The sequence below is a fragment of the Fusarium phalaenopsidis genome, assembly GCF_050370095.1.
Source record: "Fusarium phalaenopsidis strain FUZ10S chromosome Unknown contig_32304, whole genome shotgun sequence".
In the NCBI taxonomy this organism is placed as follows: domain Eukaryota; kingdom Fungi; phylum Ascomycota; class Sordariomycetes; order Hypocreales; family Nectriaceae; genus Fusarium; species Fusarium phalaenopsidis.
The window spans coordinates 968,198-981,872 of NW_028145404.1; the positions used below are offsets into that span (position 1 = coordinate 968,198).

The 13,675-nt window shown below is 52.8% G+C and overlaps 4 protein-coding genes across 4 annotated transcripts; 2 read left to right on the forward strand and 2 right to left on the reverse strand.

Annotated features, from left to right (window-relative positions):
* Positions 1-896: 896 nt before the first annotated feature.
* Positions 897-1,908, reverse strand: LRP88_09616 (microtubule-binding protein BIM1; the record flags this gene model as incomplete). The annotated part of the gene is made up of 4 exons (XM_083246100.1): positions 897-1,423; positions 1,474-1,586; positions 1,782-1,826; positions 1,880-1,908. The coding sequence occupies 4 exons, from the start codon at positions 1,906-1,908 to the stop codon at positions 897-899; spliced, it is 714 nt and encodes a 237-aa protein (XP_083097213.1).
* A 687-nt stretch (positions 1,909-2,595) lies between these two features.
* On the forward strand, positions 2,596-5,018 carry LRP88_09617 (protein DRS1; the record flags this gene model as incomplete). Its single annotated transcript, XM_083246101.1, has 2 exons — positions 2,596-4,209; positions 4,260-5,018. 2 exons carry the CDS (start codon positions 2,596-2,598, stop codon positions 5,016-5,018), a joined length of 2,373 nt encoding a protein of 790 aa, XP_083097214.1.
* Positions 5,019-5,419: 401 nt separating this feature from the next.
* Positions 5,420-6,174, reverse strand: LRP88_09618 (uncharacterized protein; the record flags this gene model as incomplete). The annotated part of the gene is made up of 2 exons (XM_083246102.1): positions 5,420-5,943; positions 5,997-6,174. 2 exons carry the CDS (start codon positions 6,172-6,174, stop codon positions 5,420-5,422), a joined length of 702 nt encoding a protein of 233 aa, XP_083097215.1.
* A 4,891-nt stretch (positions 6,175-11,065) lies between these two features.
* LRP88_09619 (phosphatidate phosphatase App1 family protein) lies at positions 11,066-13,564 on the forward strand (the record flags this gene model as incomplete). Its single annotated transcript, XM_083246103.1, has 1 exon — positions 11,066-13,564. The coding sequence occupies one exon, from the start codon at positions 11,066-11,068 to the stop codon at positions 13,562-13,564; it is 2,499 nt and encodes an 832-aa protein (XP_083097216.1).
* Positions 13,565-13,675: the final 111 nt, after the last annotated feature.

The window sequence follows — 13,675 nt, forward strand, 5'->3', positions numbered from 1 at the left end:
CGCGTGTGTGGCTACTGAGGGACTCACATGGCCGAGGTGTGACGGACATCCATTCGCTGAACAGTCATCCTCGTCGCTATTTAAGACGCTCCTAGCAGAATAACTACCTAATACAGTCACTGAACTCTCGACTTGTGGGCTGAAAGAGGCCAGTTAACGCTGCTCTTGGTCAGGTGCTTGCACCAGGACATCGAGAGCAACTGGGTCTCTGGAATTGACTCTGATCAATGAGCTATCAGGGGAAGTCCGCATATAGACCCCCAGGCTCCTTGTTGCAAGCCAACTAAAGCGTGCTGTCAACCTGAGCGTGGTAATAGACATTCCCTCGATTGAACCCAACTTACCCACTGACATAGCGTGATGGGACTTCAATTCGAGAGACACCATGTTTCAATACCCTACCACTGTTGTAGATGATGTGTGGGTTGGCTAACATAGGGAGTGAGTCAAAGATCCAGACTGTCCTATGATTGATGAGCATCATAGCCGTTCCAGTCAACGACTTCACGTAAACTCTGAATTACCTCAAACCGTGGCGGCGGCCCGAGCCGCTCCCGTGGGCCTCAATGCAACGCGACGCAAGATGAGCAAAGCAGGCACGTTTCCAACAAGATCAATTTTGTACTCATTCACAGGGACTCAAGAACACGTTCCCCGGGAACAAGAATAAGAGAAAAAGCTTCGCTTCTAGTGCCAATCATTTGCCAATGCGTGCGCATTCATTGGCTTTCAACACAGTCCCTCCCCAAAAGTATGAGGCCTCAACTCCAAAGTCCATGCCCGTTTTTGCCTCATGCCGGAGAAAACCAGACTATGTGCTCCCCCTCCCAGTACACTCAACTCATCATGGTCGCATTCATTACATCTCCCAAGACTTTGATATGAGCTTGGTGGGACTAGAAGGTCTCCTGGTCGTCCACCTGATCCTCGGCGGGGATCTCGAAGCCCTCCTCTGTCGAGTACAGGATGGTCTGGATTTGCTTGATAAGACCGTCCTCCTGCTTCTCCAGCTCGGGATCCTCGTCGACGGCTTGTTGGATGAGAAGCTCAATGTCTCGGAGCTTGCTGAAGTAAAAGTCACGCTCCCTCTCGAGGCCTGTCACTGTCTCCTTGAGGGTAGCGTTCTCCTGCTGAAGGGCGGCGGTGGCGGGGCCGGCAGCCTTGGCAACTCGAGGACCACCGCTGGGGGTGCCACCTGCTCGGCGGGCGGCGCTGCTGGAAGCGGCGGATCGGGGGGCGGCGCCACCGGCGGGGGGCATTGCACCGCCTTTTCGTCGGGCAACGGCGTCGTACTCGTGATCCGGGAAGTTGAGGTCCCAGAAGCGCTTCGTCCACTGCAGGAACTCGAGGTTGTCCTGCATCTTGCACTTGACGAGGGCCGAGACGGGAATAGGCTTATCGATCTGGTGCTTCAAAAAGCAGTCTGTTGAAGTTAGGGGGTGATCGGTGGAGAGGACGAAGAAGCAGACGTACTCTGAAGCACCTTGAAGTTTTGAATGTACAGGTATTCCGAGTTCACATTGAACTTGACCTTAGACATGGGGACGTCCATGTAAATGCTGTCAAAGACTTGGCAAAGGGCGGCGCTGGAAGAAGAATGTTAGACGCTGATTTCGCACGCAGTGTCCCCCTGTATCATGATGTTTGGCCGTGGCATTGTGTCTGGCGTCGCGGCGGCGATCTCGATCGCGGGGTTCGTTGTTGTTTTGAGCCGCCATGACCACGATGATGGCACGGGTCTCACCCAATTCAACGAGGGGGCGGGGCAGCGGTCGACTCACCCAGTACCGCATTGCTCGACCTTTGTGATGTTGAGCTGCAGAAGGCTGTTGAGCCACGCAACAAGCTCTTGTCTATGAAGTAAAGCCCAAGTCAGCACCAGCAGCGCGCCATGGCAGAGGCCGTCATGTCGTAGACGGCCGCGAAGGCATCACCACCAACCTCGACTCGCCCATCTTGAACCGGAGATTTGTTTATTCGGGATAGGATCGTGGCACAACGCAAGCGATGTCGGAGCTGATCGAGGCAGCTGGTTATCGAGAAACGTCTTTCGGGAGTGCGAAAAGAGTAGAGACGTCGCAGAAGCAAGCTCAGCTAAAGGAGAGATTGCGTTGTCGGGATGGGATGGGGAGAAATTAAAACCATGGATCAGTCTTCGCGCTGATTCCAGAACAGAAGAGTTGGCACCGCATTTGCCTGTCGCCCAATCAACCAGACTGACGGTAGTGGGGGGTACCCGCGGAGACCAAGTGTTGTGCTGTGTTTTTGCTGTGTTTTGATGGGTCGGTCTGGTACCGACGCGTACCGCTATCACAGAACCCCTCCAAACCCCCCCCCACCCCCCGGCTCTCCCCCTGAAGCCGGTTGACGTTGGGCTGCTCTTGCAGTAAGGTCACGTGGCAGAAGCTCGCTGACCGCATCCACGTCCTGGCTCGTGGACGTGATGGGAGCTCTCACCGCCAAAATTTTCAAAAGCGGCAGAAAAAAAGTTCGAGATTTGCGCTGGAGGAAGGTGCCCCACTATCCAGAGTCGCATCTTCAACTTCACTTTTTCATTCCAAAGACGCGACACGAGTGTCTCTCAATTCGTCCAAGATGGCACCCTCACAGAAGCGAAAGCCAATTGAAGACGACTTCATCCACACCATTGACGACGACGACGATCTCCCGGTCGAGGAAGAGGAAGTCTCTGCCCAGCCTCCCAAGAAGAAGGCCAAGACCTCCAAGGGCTCCAAGAAGTCGAAACGCGCTGCCACCCCCGAGGATGACGAAGAGGAGGTCGCCGAGGGCATCTGGGGCCAAAATGATGACGATGATGGAGCCATGGACTCTGACTTTGAATTCGGCGGCGAGGACGCGGAGGACGTTGGTGTCGAAGAATTCGAGGGATGGGGCTTTGATGGCGCGAAGAAGGGCATGAACGCCGACAAGAAGGGCGTCGACCTTGACGAGATTATTCGCCGACGGAGGGAAAAGAAGCTTGGAAAATCCGCCGACAAGGATGTTGAGGGGGATGCCGACCAAGCTGAGGTGGACGCCAATGAAATGGAGGTTGACCTCGACGATGAGGACGACGAGGTTCTCGCCGACGACGCATTTGGCATGAACGTTGCTTCAGACACCGAGGAATCCGGAGACGAGGAGGATGATGATGAGGACAAGTCTGAGAATGAGGCCGAGGACGATGACGATGACGAGGCAGCTTCAGACAACGACTCTGTAGCTACCCCTGTTGGCCACCCCGACGACGACGTCTCAGACCAGAGCGACGATGAGGAAGATGCCGAGGAGGAGGAAAAGCGCAAGGCCTTCTTTGCTCCTGAGGAACAGGCCAAGCCAGGCAAGAAGTCGGATGTGTCGTCATTCCAGGCCATGTCTCTGTCTCGTCCTATTCTTCGTGGCCTTGCTTCTGTTGGTTTCACAAAGCCCACCCCTATTCAGTCCAAGTCCATCCCTATTGCTCTCATGGGCAAGGATCTCGTCGGTGGTGCCGTCACTGGTTCCGGAAAGACTGGTGCTTTCATCGTGCCCATTCTTGAGCGTCTGCTGTACCGGCCAAAGAAGATCCCCACGACTCGAGTTGTCGTCCTTACACCTACTCGTGAATTGGCCATCCAGTGTCACGCTGTTGCTACCAAGCTCGCTGCCTACACCGATATCAAGTTCACCCTTGCCGTAGGTGGTCTGAGTCTCAAGGTTCAAGAAGCAGAGCTGCGGTTGCGACCAGATGTCATCATCGCGACACCAGGTCGTTTCATTGATCACATGCGAAACTCGGCCAGCTTCAATGTCGACACGGTTGAGATTCTGATCCTCGATGAAGCCGATCGCATGCTTGAGGACGGTTTCGCGGACGAGTTGAACGAGATTCTCACAACACTTCCCAAGTCCCGCCAGACAATGCTTTTCTCAGCCACCATGACATCCACTGTCGACCGACTGATCCGCGTAGGAATGAACAAGCCAGCCAGAGTCATGGTTGACTCGCAGAAGAAGACTGTCGGTACCTTGGTGCAGGAGTTCGTTCGTCTACGGCCTGGACGAGAAGAGAAGCGAATGGGTTACCTGGCATATATCTGCAAGACGCTTTACACAGAACGAGTTATCATCTTCTTCCGACAAAAGAAGGAAGCTCACCGAGCTCGCATCATCTTTGGTCTTCTTGGCTTGTCGTGCGCCGAGCTTCACGGTAGCATGAACCAAACTCAGGTCAGTGTTATCGCGAATATATCGATTCCCAATGCTAACAATATGCACAGCGTATTTCCAGTGTGGAAGAGTTCCGAGACGGCAAAGTCTCATATCTGCTAGCCACCGATCTTGCTTCTCGTGGTCTGGATATCAAGGGCGTCGACACCGTCATCAACTACGAAGCGCCTCAATCACTCGAGATCTACGTCCACAGAGTCGGCCGTACTGCCCGAGCTGGTCGCAAGGGTACCGCCATTACTCTGGCTGCCGAGCCCGATCGCAAGGTCGTCAAGGCCGCTGTCAAGGCTGCCAAGGCCCAGGGTGCCAAGGTCGTCAGCCGAGCCATCGAAGCTTCGGAAGCCGACAAGTTCCAGGCCGAGATTGATGAGATGGACGACGAGATCGATGAGATCATGCAGGAAGAGAAGGAGGAGAAGCACCTCGCCCATGTCGAGATGCAGGTGAAGAAGGGCGAGAACCTGATTGAGCATGAGGCCGACATCAAGTCCCGACCCAAGCGAACATGGTTCGAAACGGAACATGACAAGAAGAAGTCCAAGCAAGCCGGTCGTGAGGAGCTGAACGGCATGCGGGAGGGCTTGAAGAAGAAGGCGGGCAAGCTGAGCAACAAGGACAAGAAGCGACTCGACGCCAAGCAGATGCGCGCTGAGGGTCAGGAGTGGAGGAAGGGCAAGTCTTCTGAAGCTGAGATGAAGGCAAGGCATAAGGAGCAAGCCAAGTCGAAAGCCAAGGCAAAGGCAAAGGGCGGCGACAAGAAGAGTGCCCCCAGCAAAGCCAAGGGCAAGGCTGGTGGCAAGAGGAGGTAAAACAAAAGGGGAGTCATTGTCAGCGATGTACAGGTAGATTTTAATGAAACTCATAGCAAGGCACATGTTATATCAGTCAAGTGACTCAAGGGTAATTACTCTTATAATTACATGTATTATCGACAAACGGGCGTGTTTTATTCCTCTGTTGAACCCCAGTTCCGGTGAAGTCCTGGAGAGCCAGAGCTCTCATGTAACCACAGTACCTATTGTGTTGAACACAATCCCCAACTACGATCTTATGATTGATCCAAGCCTATGGAGATTGCAGAAGAGAAGTTCCATTCAGCACCGAGCCTCCGTCCCTTCCACAGGACGCGTGAATTGTGCCCTAGCTCCAGAAGTTCCGGTGTTACAGTAGGAGTATTTCCTTGCTACATATCAAACCATGGCATGCTCCTTTACAGGGCGGCGATGGCAGACACGACGGGGAGGCTTGGGTCAACAGGGACACCAATGCCGGCGATAAGAGCAAGCTGGATTTGAAGCAGGGCAATGAGAGCAGCCCTCAGTCCCGTGACAGCAAGACCGAGAGTAACCGAGGCCCCCAGGATAGCAGCAGCAAAGATGGCCAGGGGAGCGATGAAGGGGTTCAGGATCTCCCTAACAGCCTGGATCTCAGCATCGAAGAAGGCACGGATGTCCGGGGTCAGGTCAGTGACGATGAGGGTGACGACGACGCTGATCTGGCTGATGACCTGGATAGATGCCTCGATGGCCGCGATGAGCTGGACGACCTGCTGCTGAGTGAGGCCGATGATGGCGCCTGCGACACCTCCCACCGTGCCAGTGGTGACGGCGACGATGGAGGCTGTGGCTGTTGCGACAGCCTCGACGATAGCCTGAAGATTGGCCTGGATGATGGTTTGGAGCTGGATAATGATTTGAGCGTCGACGGCCCCCTGGATTTCGGCGACGGCCGTGGCTATAATCTCATGTTAGCCTCTGTTCCCGTTCATTTGTAGAGTTTCTCCATACTGATAGCATCCACGTTGGCTTGGACAGCAGTCTGGAGGGTAGAGACTTGGTTGACAATGACACCCACGGCAGTCTGCTGCTGTCGGGGGACAAGCTCAGGAACAGGCTCAGGCTCCGAGGCCGGTGCCGGGACCGCCAAGGCGAACGACGCAAGGGTGAGGAGGCTCAGGAACTTCATTGTTTAAGTTGGTGATGTGGTTTTCAGGGGTGTTTGTTCGATGATGATCTGATCCATGGTATTGCTGGGCGAGTTGGTAGATTATATACTGAACTCGAGCAACTGAGAATAAGCAACTCGATCGGTTCATAGTACTCTTTCCATCTCTCTGATGCATCCTAGGTCCGGCTGCCGGAGGAGGAGGAGTCTCTCGGCAAGCCACCATGTGCATTCCGTGAATCTGAGACATTCTCTCGATCTAGACTCGTCACATTTCAGAACGGCATTCCAGATCTCCATCACCATAGACATCATGATTGGTTCGTCATGGTTCCCACCATCCCTCTCGACGTTTTTCTCTCTTTCCTCCGAGAGCTAAACTCGACGTGGTTCGGCACACGCCGTTCCCGCCGGCCCGCGCCGGGATAGTCTGTCACTTTCACCCCTGGCACTCCGCCGTTTGGTCAACGTACGCAGGTAGATTCGTATTCAGCTACTTACAGGAGGCTATACGGGTCTAGAAACGCGGGTCGCAAGCCTCTTTCGTCCGTGGTGAGACTTGTATTCCTAATGGAGCTGGTGCGCCAGCGTTGTTGGCACTCCTAAAGTTTGTTCAGTTTGACTTGTGTTTGAGACCTTCTTTTTTCTCAGGCTGCTTCGAGGTTCTTGATCGAAGGAACCGTGGCGTGGAAGCTTGTATGCCTTAGCCTTTTAGTCTTGCGATTATGCAGTTGCTAGCACGAACTGTTTTACAAGTCTACAAACTAATATGCTTTCTTGTCAGTTCCAAGCGTTTGACTGTTATGTCCCCCCCGTTCAGATCCTTGTTTCCATTTAAGCGCCGGGCTGAACGCATCAAGCCCAGTCCACTCCACCATTACGATGCATTCAAGGTTGCCACTCCACCGTGACATTCGTTTTCAAGATGGGCAAGGAATGTGAAGATCCAACTCTGTTTCGTTTGCTTGTTTCGACTTCATCCTTGTGTACTTTGAAGAGTATTCGGCGGTGGCTTTGCAGTACCATGTGATGGCTCCCTTGGCAGCCGGGGGATCACCACCCTGACGAAAGAGAGTCTCCATGTCTCGGGGTTTGGGACATCAGAGACATCCGAGATCTAAGGCGTGTGGGCGGTGTCGGACAAGCCGGTAGAAGCTGTGGATTATCAATATGTTCGTCAGTCTCGCGTCAAAGACGATGACAGGTCTAGAAGTGGCGGAAACCTCAGCTCTCCTTACATCAACATGACAGTTCCACCAAGCAGCTGTCAGCATCCACCGACGACATGCCAAGGAAAACACGCAGGTGGAGCGATTCGAACCAGGAAGGTGTGATGAAGGGCCAAGAGATGCCTGCAGTGTGGACTCTTTGCGGAAGAAACCGAGATTTGAGCAGATGGTGTGAGCGATTTAGAAAGCGGAAACTGCAGGCGATACGCATCTTTGACCGTCTTTGACAGAGACGGGATAGATGCGGCGGCGTTGTTGAGAGACAAACGGGAAAGGGGGCGAGCTGGAGAGGGAGTGGTGTGGAACGCATCCGATGGGTTGTCAATAAGACAAGCAACACATGGGGTACGTGATCGTCGCTGTTGGACTTGGTATCGTGATGAGTTTGCGTCAAATTATCGAATACAGGAATAAGTACTGGTTTGAACCCAGCGTCGAGGGCATCAGCCAAGAGTGATTGAAAACAAGGCACGGCACAACAGGGCTGGCACCACAATGCGATGCGTCTACATACAGCTCGTTCAGACACGGCATCTTGCATTGACAAGACGTAATTCACAGAGTTGAATGATCATAGCCACTCCCCCGATACTCGCAGCCATCGAAATGAAAGTTGTAGTTCAAAGTCCTAGCAGACAGGGCCGTCATGTATTTCTCCCCCCGCCTCTCTCAGAACCTCTGTCACTTTCTCGCATGGCTACCAAGATAGCATGGACTCACAATATGTGAGCAATGTTACAAAGTCTCTCCTGACAAATCTGGACAGTGCTCTCTTCATCTGTCTTCGATCGTGAATGAGGAATGCATAGCACCATATCCCATCGCTGGTTCACCGATTTAGAGCAGGCTGGTTATTTTCTGGTTTGTCAAAGATTTTAATGAGTTCCTCTTGCCGCATGGCTTTGGCACATAAATCAAATGCGGAATAAAGACCTACGTCAGGAGGTATCTGGGGGAGTGGTGAACAACATTGTCTTGAAGGTCCCATGAATACTTTGCATAAAGGGATGTTCAACTTTTTAGTGCCATTTCTTCTTCTACCTTTGACAGCGAGAAGCCATCCATTCTGCCATCTAAGTCAGTAGGTAATGTACCAAGGAACAACGCACCTCTGAGACATGCCCAGAGTTCTGCAACAATATCACAAACGTCCTACCCAGTTCCGCTTCTCTTTCTATCCTTTGAGCTAATTTTCTCTACGATCAATTTCTTCCTTTTCCTCCATTTGCTTACCACTCCCTATTCATCAATGCCGAGAGCCTTTTCCGTGCCGGCTTTTAGAAACCCCCCTCCCATCCAGGACTTGACCTTTTCGTCACACGGCATATTTCTCTGACACTGCTTAACCCCAGTGGCTACCAAAAGAGTTCAGAGAGACAATTGACATCTCCAAAACAGCTTTGAGGCAGCACTCAGGGCACGTAGTGCCTCGAGCACCTGCCCACGGGGACCTCTCGCCATCTTGACGCTGAGGAGGTAAGCCAGGCTGGCGGCTAACTCGCTCCCAAATACTTTGCATCTCGAACTTTTAATGCTACTCGTAAAGGTCAAACGCATCCAGTGTGGTTGACCATGATGGATGGAGTGAATCCAAGGGGTATCTCGATGGGGTCGCGCATCGAGCCGAAGACACTTTTCCTAACCCCTCCTGTTTTTCACCTGGATGTTGTCACAACAGCAATCGAGTCTGAAGCCATAATTTACCATTTCGTCATGAGGCACAAGGACCTTGCCCCAGGAACAACTCCATTATTAGCTAGGACTTACAGCCCAAGTACCTCGGGTCATCGTAGACTTCGATTAACCACTCTAACCTTGGAAGAGCCGGGGCAAATACATGTTTCACAGAAGGTCCCGGTCCTTCAAGCTCTCATACTTCCATCAATTAGTCTTCAAAATGAAGTTCTGCCATTGAGTCCCGAGCCACATCATTCACACCACATCATATTCAAGGGTAAAATGAAGAAAGTGTAAGAAACCCAGGGAGCCTATCACCTTTGGGAATAACCGTGTATAAAAAGATTAGTATAACTTTTCAGCCTCTCCCACCACACATTGCCCAGGTGACTGCTCCGGAACACATTCTGGCAAGTTAATAAATGCATATCCTCTAAGGGCAGCTATAAAGAGGAAGTAAAATTAGAAAACAATATTGAGGAGTTCAAGAGTAAGTTTTATGAGTAATTGTATTATAAAGTCGAGGTCTTTGAGAGGAGTTGGCCTGTATTTTGCTTTCCGTCTTCGGTGTCTTATTATTTTCTTCATCCGCCTCGATGAAGAGTTAACCGGAGTGCTGGCGTCCACTTCATCCATTTTTGCCACGCGGAAAATCACGCCGTAAAAGGCATTCGGAGTCTATCAGCGCACAAACATAAACCGAAAAGTCTGGAAACCCGAGATATGAGCCCGGGCAATGACGCTCAGAGTGCCTTGGAAAGGCATAGGACCACGTCCCAGGGCCATTCGCTCGATCATTTGGGGAGAGTCTTGAACATGATTGCCAAGAAGGAACAAGAGACAAGTAAGAATAACCGTTTCGCCACATTTCCGTGAGGAACAAATGAGAGTTGAGTGGAATTCTCTCTGTCGCATTTCCTGTGAATGCTCCTGGATAACACGGCAAGAAAGGCGCACGGGAACCATGCTATAATGAGACAAGAAGCACACAGTCCGCAATACAAAGGAAACTATGCGACCTATGAGATGCGATATAAATAAACATGGCCAATGGTAGAGGGTGTAAGATGTTGAAACCTCTCATCATGTGCAGTTGTAGGTTAGGTACCTGCGCACGGGGTTTGAGAAATAAACGAAAGACTACGGAGTATAATACAACGATAATGAAGATCTAATTCCTCTCTAATATTATACATAACTTTAAATAAAATTCATCTAAATAAGAATAAAAGGAGCAAGTATTTTCTTTTCTTTACGTCTATTATTATTGTTATTATTATGCCTTGCTCTTGGAGGAGAATATGCAAGTTCAAGTTTGATGACGTAAGGTCCAACGCCCACCTCGGCTGGTGCTGTCCGCCTAGCTCTCCCCTCAAACATTCCAGGCAGCTGGAGGTCACGAGCTCGTAATCCTGCTGAGTCCAACATTGCTATCTTCAAGACCTCTAAAACCCGCCGGGCAGACTCGAATCATGTGCACCAGTCATCTTTGACCGTCGTGTCAGGCTGAAAACGCCCCCGTCAGAAGACGCGCCCGCCTGCGACGAGCCCATCGCCCGTCGCATCCACCAAGCTCGTCTTCTCCCACTGTCAGCCGGACCGTCATCGTGAGCTCGCCGTCCAGAGACGCACATCCTCGCCTATAAATCGGATTCCCCGTCTCGGGAGGACTAGTCGACAAGGTGGCTCCATTCAGGTTCTTCGGCCCCTATCGCCCTCATCCGCGCCACAAGCAGAGCCTCCTGCGCTTCCTATTCCCACGTGCCGTCCGAGAGCGATATCGCGAGCGACTACTCAACTTCCACCTCAATACCCTTCCATACCTGAAGCACAACTTTCAGTCGCGGGTCTACCGTTATATAGTTGAGCGCCAGCGCCGGCGCGCCGACAAATCCCGAATCGTAGACATCGTCGCAAGGCAGGGTAGACGCCTGTGGCTGGGTCAGCAAGCACATCGACCGGTCAAGCATGCCAGGACCCGGCACAAGGGTCTCGTGGCACGCAGAATGCCTCCTATCGGAGGGAGTATGACGGGCTACGGCTCGGACCGGGCCACCAGCCCGGATCGGGAGAGAGGATACCGAAGGAAACGGCTGGCCGCCATGGCGGGCAATTTGTACAGGAGCGGCCAGGCAGCGGTCACCGAGATCAAGGAATCATATGCCCAGACTAGGGCGCGAGGTCTGGACGGGACATACGAGAACCACGGCCGGATACACATTCCAGGCGCCTTCCCCGATGTCGCCATTACAGTTCAGGGCGACGATCAGATGGTCCTTTTCCCTTCATACGCGAAACGACATACAAAGAGGGACTGGGGTGAGACAGCGATGCATCAATCAGAAGCTGCCCATGGAAGTATCAGAGACGAGAACTTCTGGAGGCAAGAATGGGAGAGGAACGAGGATGAGAATGCCATCGTCGACGTCGATGTCCGAGGCTGGATCTACTCTCCTCATACGGGACCGATGACACGGAGGAATCGAATATTGATCGGCCTGGCACGGCAGCTCAGCGGTATACCAGCTCCGAGAGCTGATCAGCCTTACAATCTCAACACCGGACCTGCCCGAACTCATCAAATGCACGAGGAGCAGCGGGAGCGGGAAAAGATTGAGCATGAGGCGCGGCGCATTGAACGACTAGGACAGCAAGAGAAGCGTGTAGCCTACCGTGGAGGCTACAGTGAGAGACCCCAGGAGAACAGCGACCCAGAGACGGACAGCTTCTACTTTCCTCGATCAAAGAGTGGGAACCAGTCTCCAGACTCGGCTCCTTCAAGTCCAACAATGCCAGCCAGGACCTTCTCAACATCCACGACTGAGATGAGCGAGGCTGATTTGGCACTTGCCAATGCAAATCTCATGGCGCGAATAGCGCCCTTCATGACGAACCCGTCTGTTGCTCTCCCCATCACTCTCTTCTTTTACAACGACACCAAGTCCCAGTCAAGAACTGTCATGACCAACGATGCAGGTCATTTCATCATCCGCGCTGCACTAGACTTTGTACCAACACATGTTCGGGTTCTGGCTAGCGAGGATCTATCGGCTACTCAGGAGATCAAGCTCATCGAGCCTTATGGAGTCAGTCTGATCAGTGACATTGACGACACCGTCAAGAAGTCCAACATCTCAGGGGGTGCCAAAGAGATCTTTCGCAACACATTTGTGCGTGACTTGTCAGAGCTTTCGGTCGAGGGAGTGAGAGAATGGTATAATCGCATGTACCAGCTTGGAGTCAGCATTCATTACTGCTCAAACAGTCCATGGCAGTTGTTCCCAGTCCTGGCTAGCTTCTTTAAGCTCCACGGGCTGCCGCCGGGGTCACTTCACTTGAAGCAGTACAGTGGCATGCTACAGGGCATCTTTGAGCCAGTGGCTGAACGAAAGAGGTCGACTCTAACTCGGCTGCTCAGGGACTTTCCTGAGAGAAGCTTCATCCTCGTGGGTGACAGCGGAGAGGCTGATTTGGAGGTTTACACAGAGCTTGCTCTGAATAACCCTGGGCGTATTCTCGCGGTCTTCATCCGAGATGTGACAACACCAGAAGAGACGCCCTTCTTTGACCCTGGCTTTGATCCTAATCGATCAAGGACTCCAAGCGCATACGATGGTTCGCGAAATGCTTCATCTCAGAACCTAGTACCAGGCGCATTCCGAGAAAGGAGGCCATCCGCGGGTCCAACCATGGGAACTCTGATCGACTTTTCTGATGAACCTGGGGAGACGACGGTAGACCGCTCTGCCGCTCTCGCTCAGATTCGGAACTCGAGCGCCCCCAAGACTGCCAGCACAACCGATCTTCTTAGTGGACGTAAGCCTCCACCGCCTAGACCAGCGAAGCCTGCGGCCCTTAGAAGCGCCAAGTCCATCACTGAGTTGAATAAGGGAGTCGCTGGACTTGGGCTCTCTCGACAGAACTCTGAGGAGCAACCTCCGCCTCCTCCGCCTAGGAAGCCCATTGTGCAAGTCAGAGAGCCCACGGCACCACACCCACTGTCACAGATCCAGAACTCTTCCCAGCAGAGCATGGGCAGCAGCAACAGTGGCAGTTTTAAGATCCCGGCACAACCGCGCAATAGACCTGCGTACGATGCTGATCGTCCCCCTCCACCTCCCCCAAGACGGCGTGCTACCCCCTCCAACATCACGGAGCCGGGTCCTCGCCCTCCACCACGCCGTACTCAGACTACAACAAACCTAGATGTAGATTACGAACCTCTACCCCCGCCGACAAACGGACCGCCATCCTTTGGCACTGCCAGATCTGGCAGCCGGTCTGACGGCAACACTCCGACCGGAGGCTCTCCCACCCTGGGACCTCAAGCGGTCAACAAGAAACTAGAGTTATGGAGGAGGAGATTGGCGAGGGCACACGAACAGTTAGACGGGCTAGGAGTTGCCTTGTACACTTGGCGGCGTGGCGGCGACGTCATCGCCGAGGCCGAGGGCATCGTGAAGCAAGCCCTCGCTGACATGGAAAGAAAGAGGAGGAAGAGGTAGTGATGAAAGGAATTCTCCTAATAAACATGTATAATCCGAGAGGCCACTTGGATGTTTTCAAGATGCAAGACTGCCGTCTCTTTCCCGTTGATACGTGTTTGTTGCCGTTGG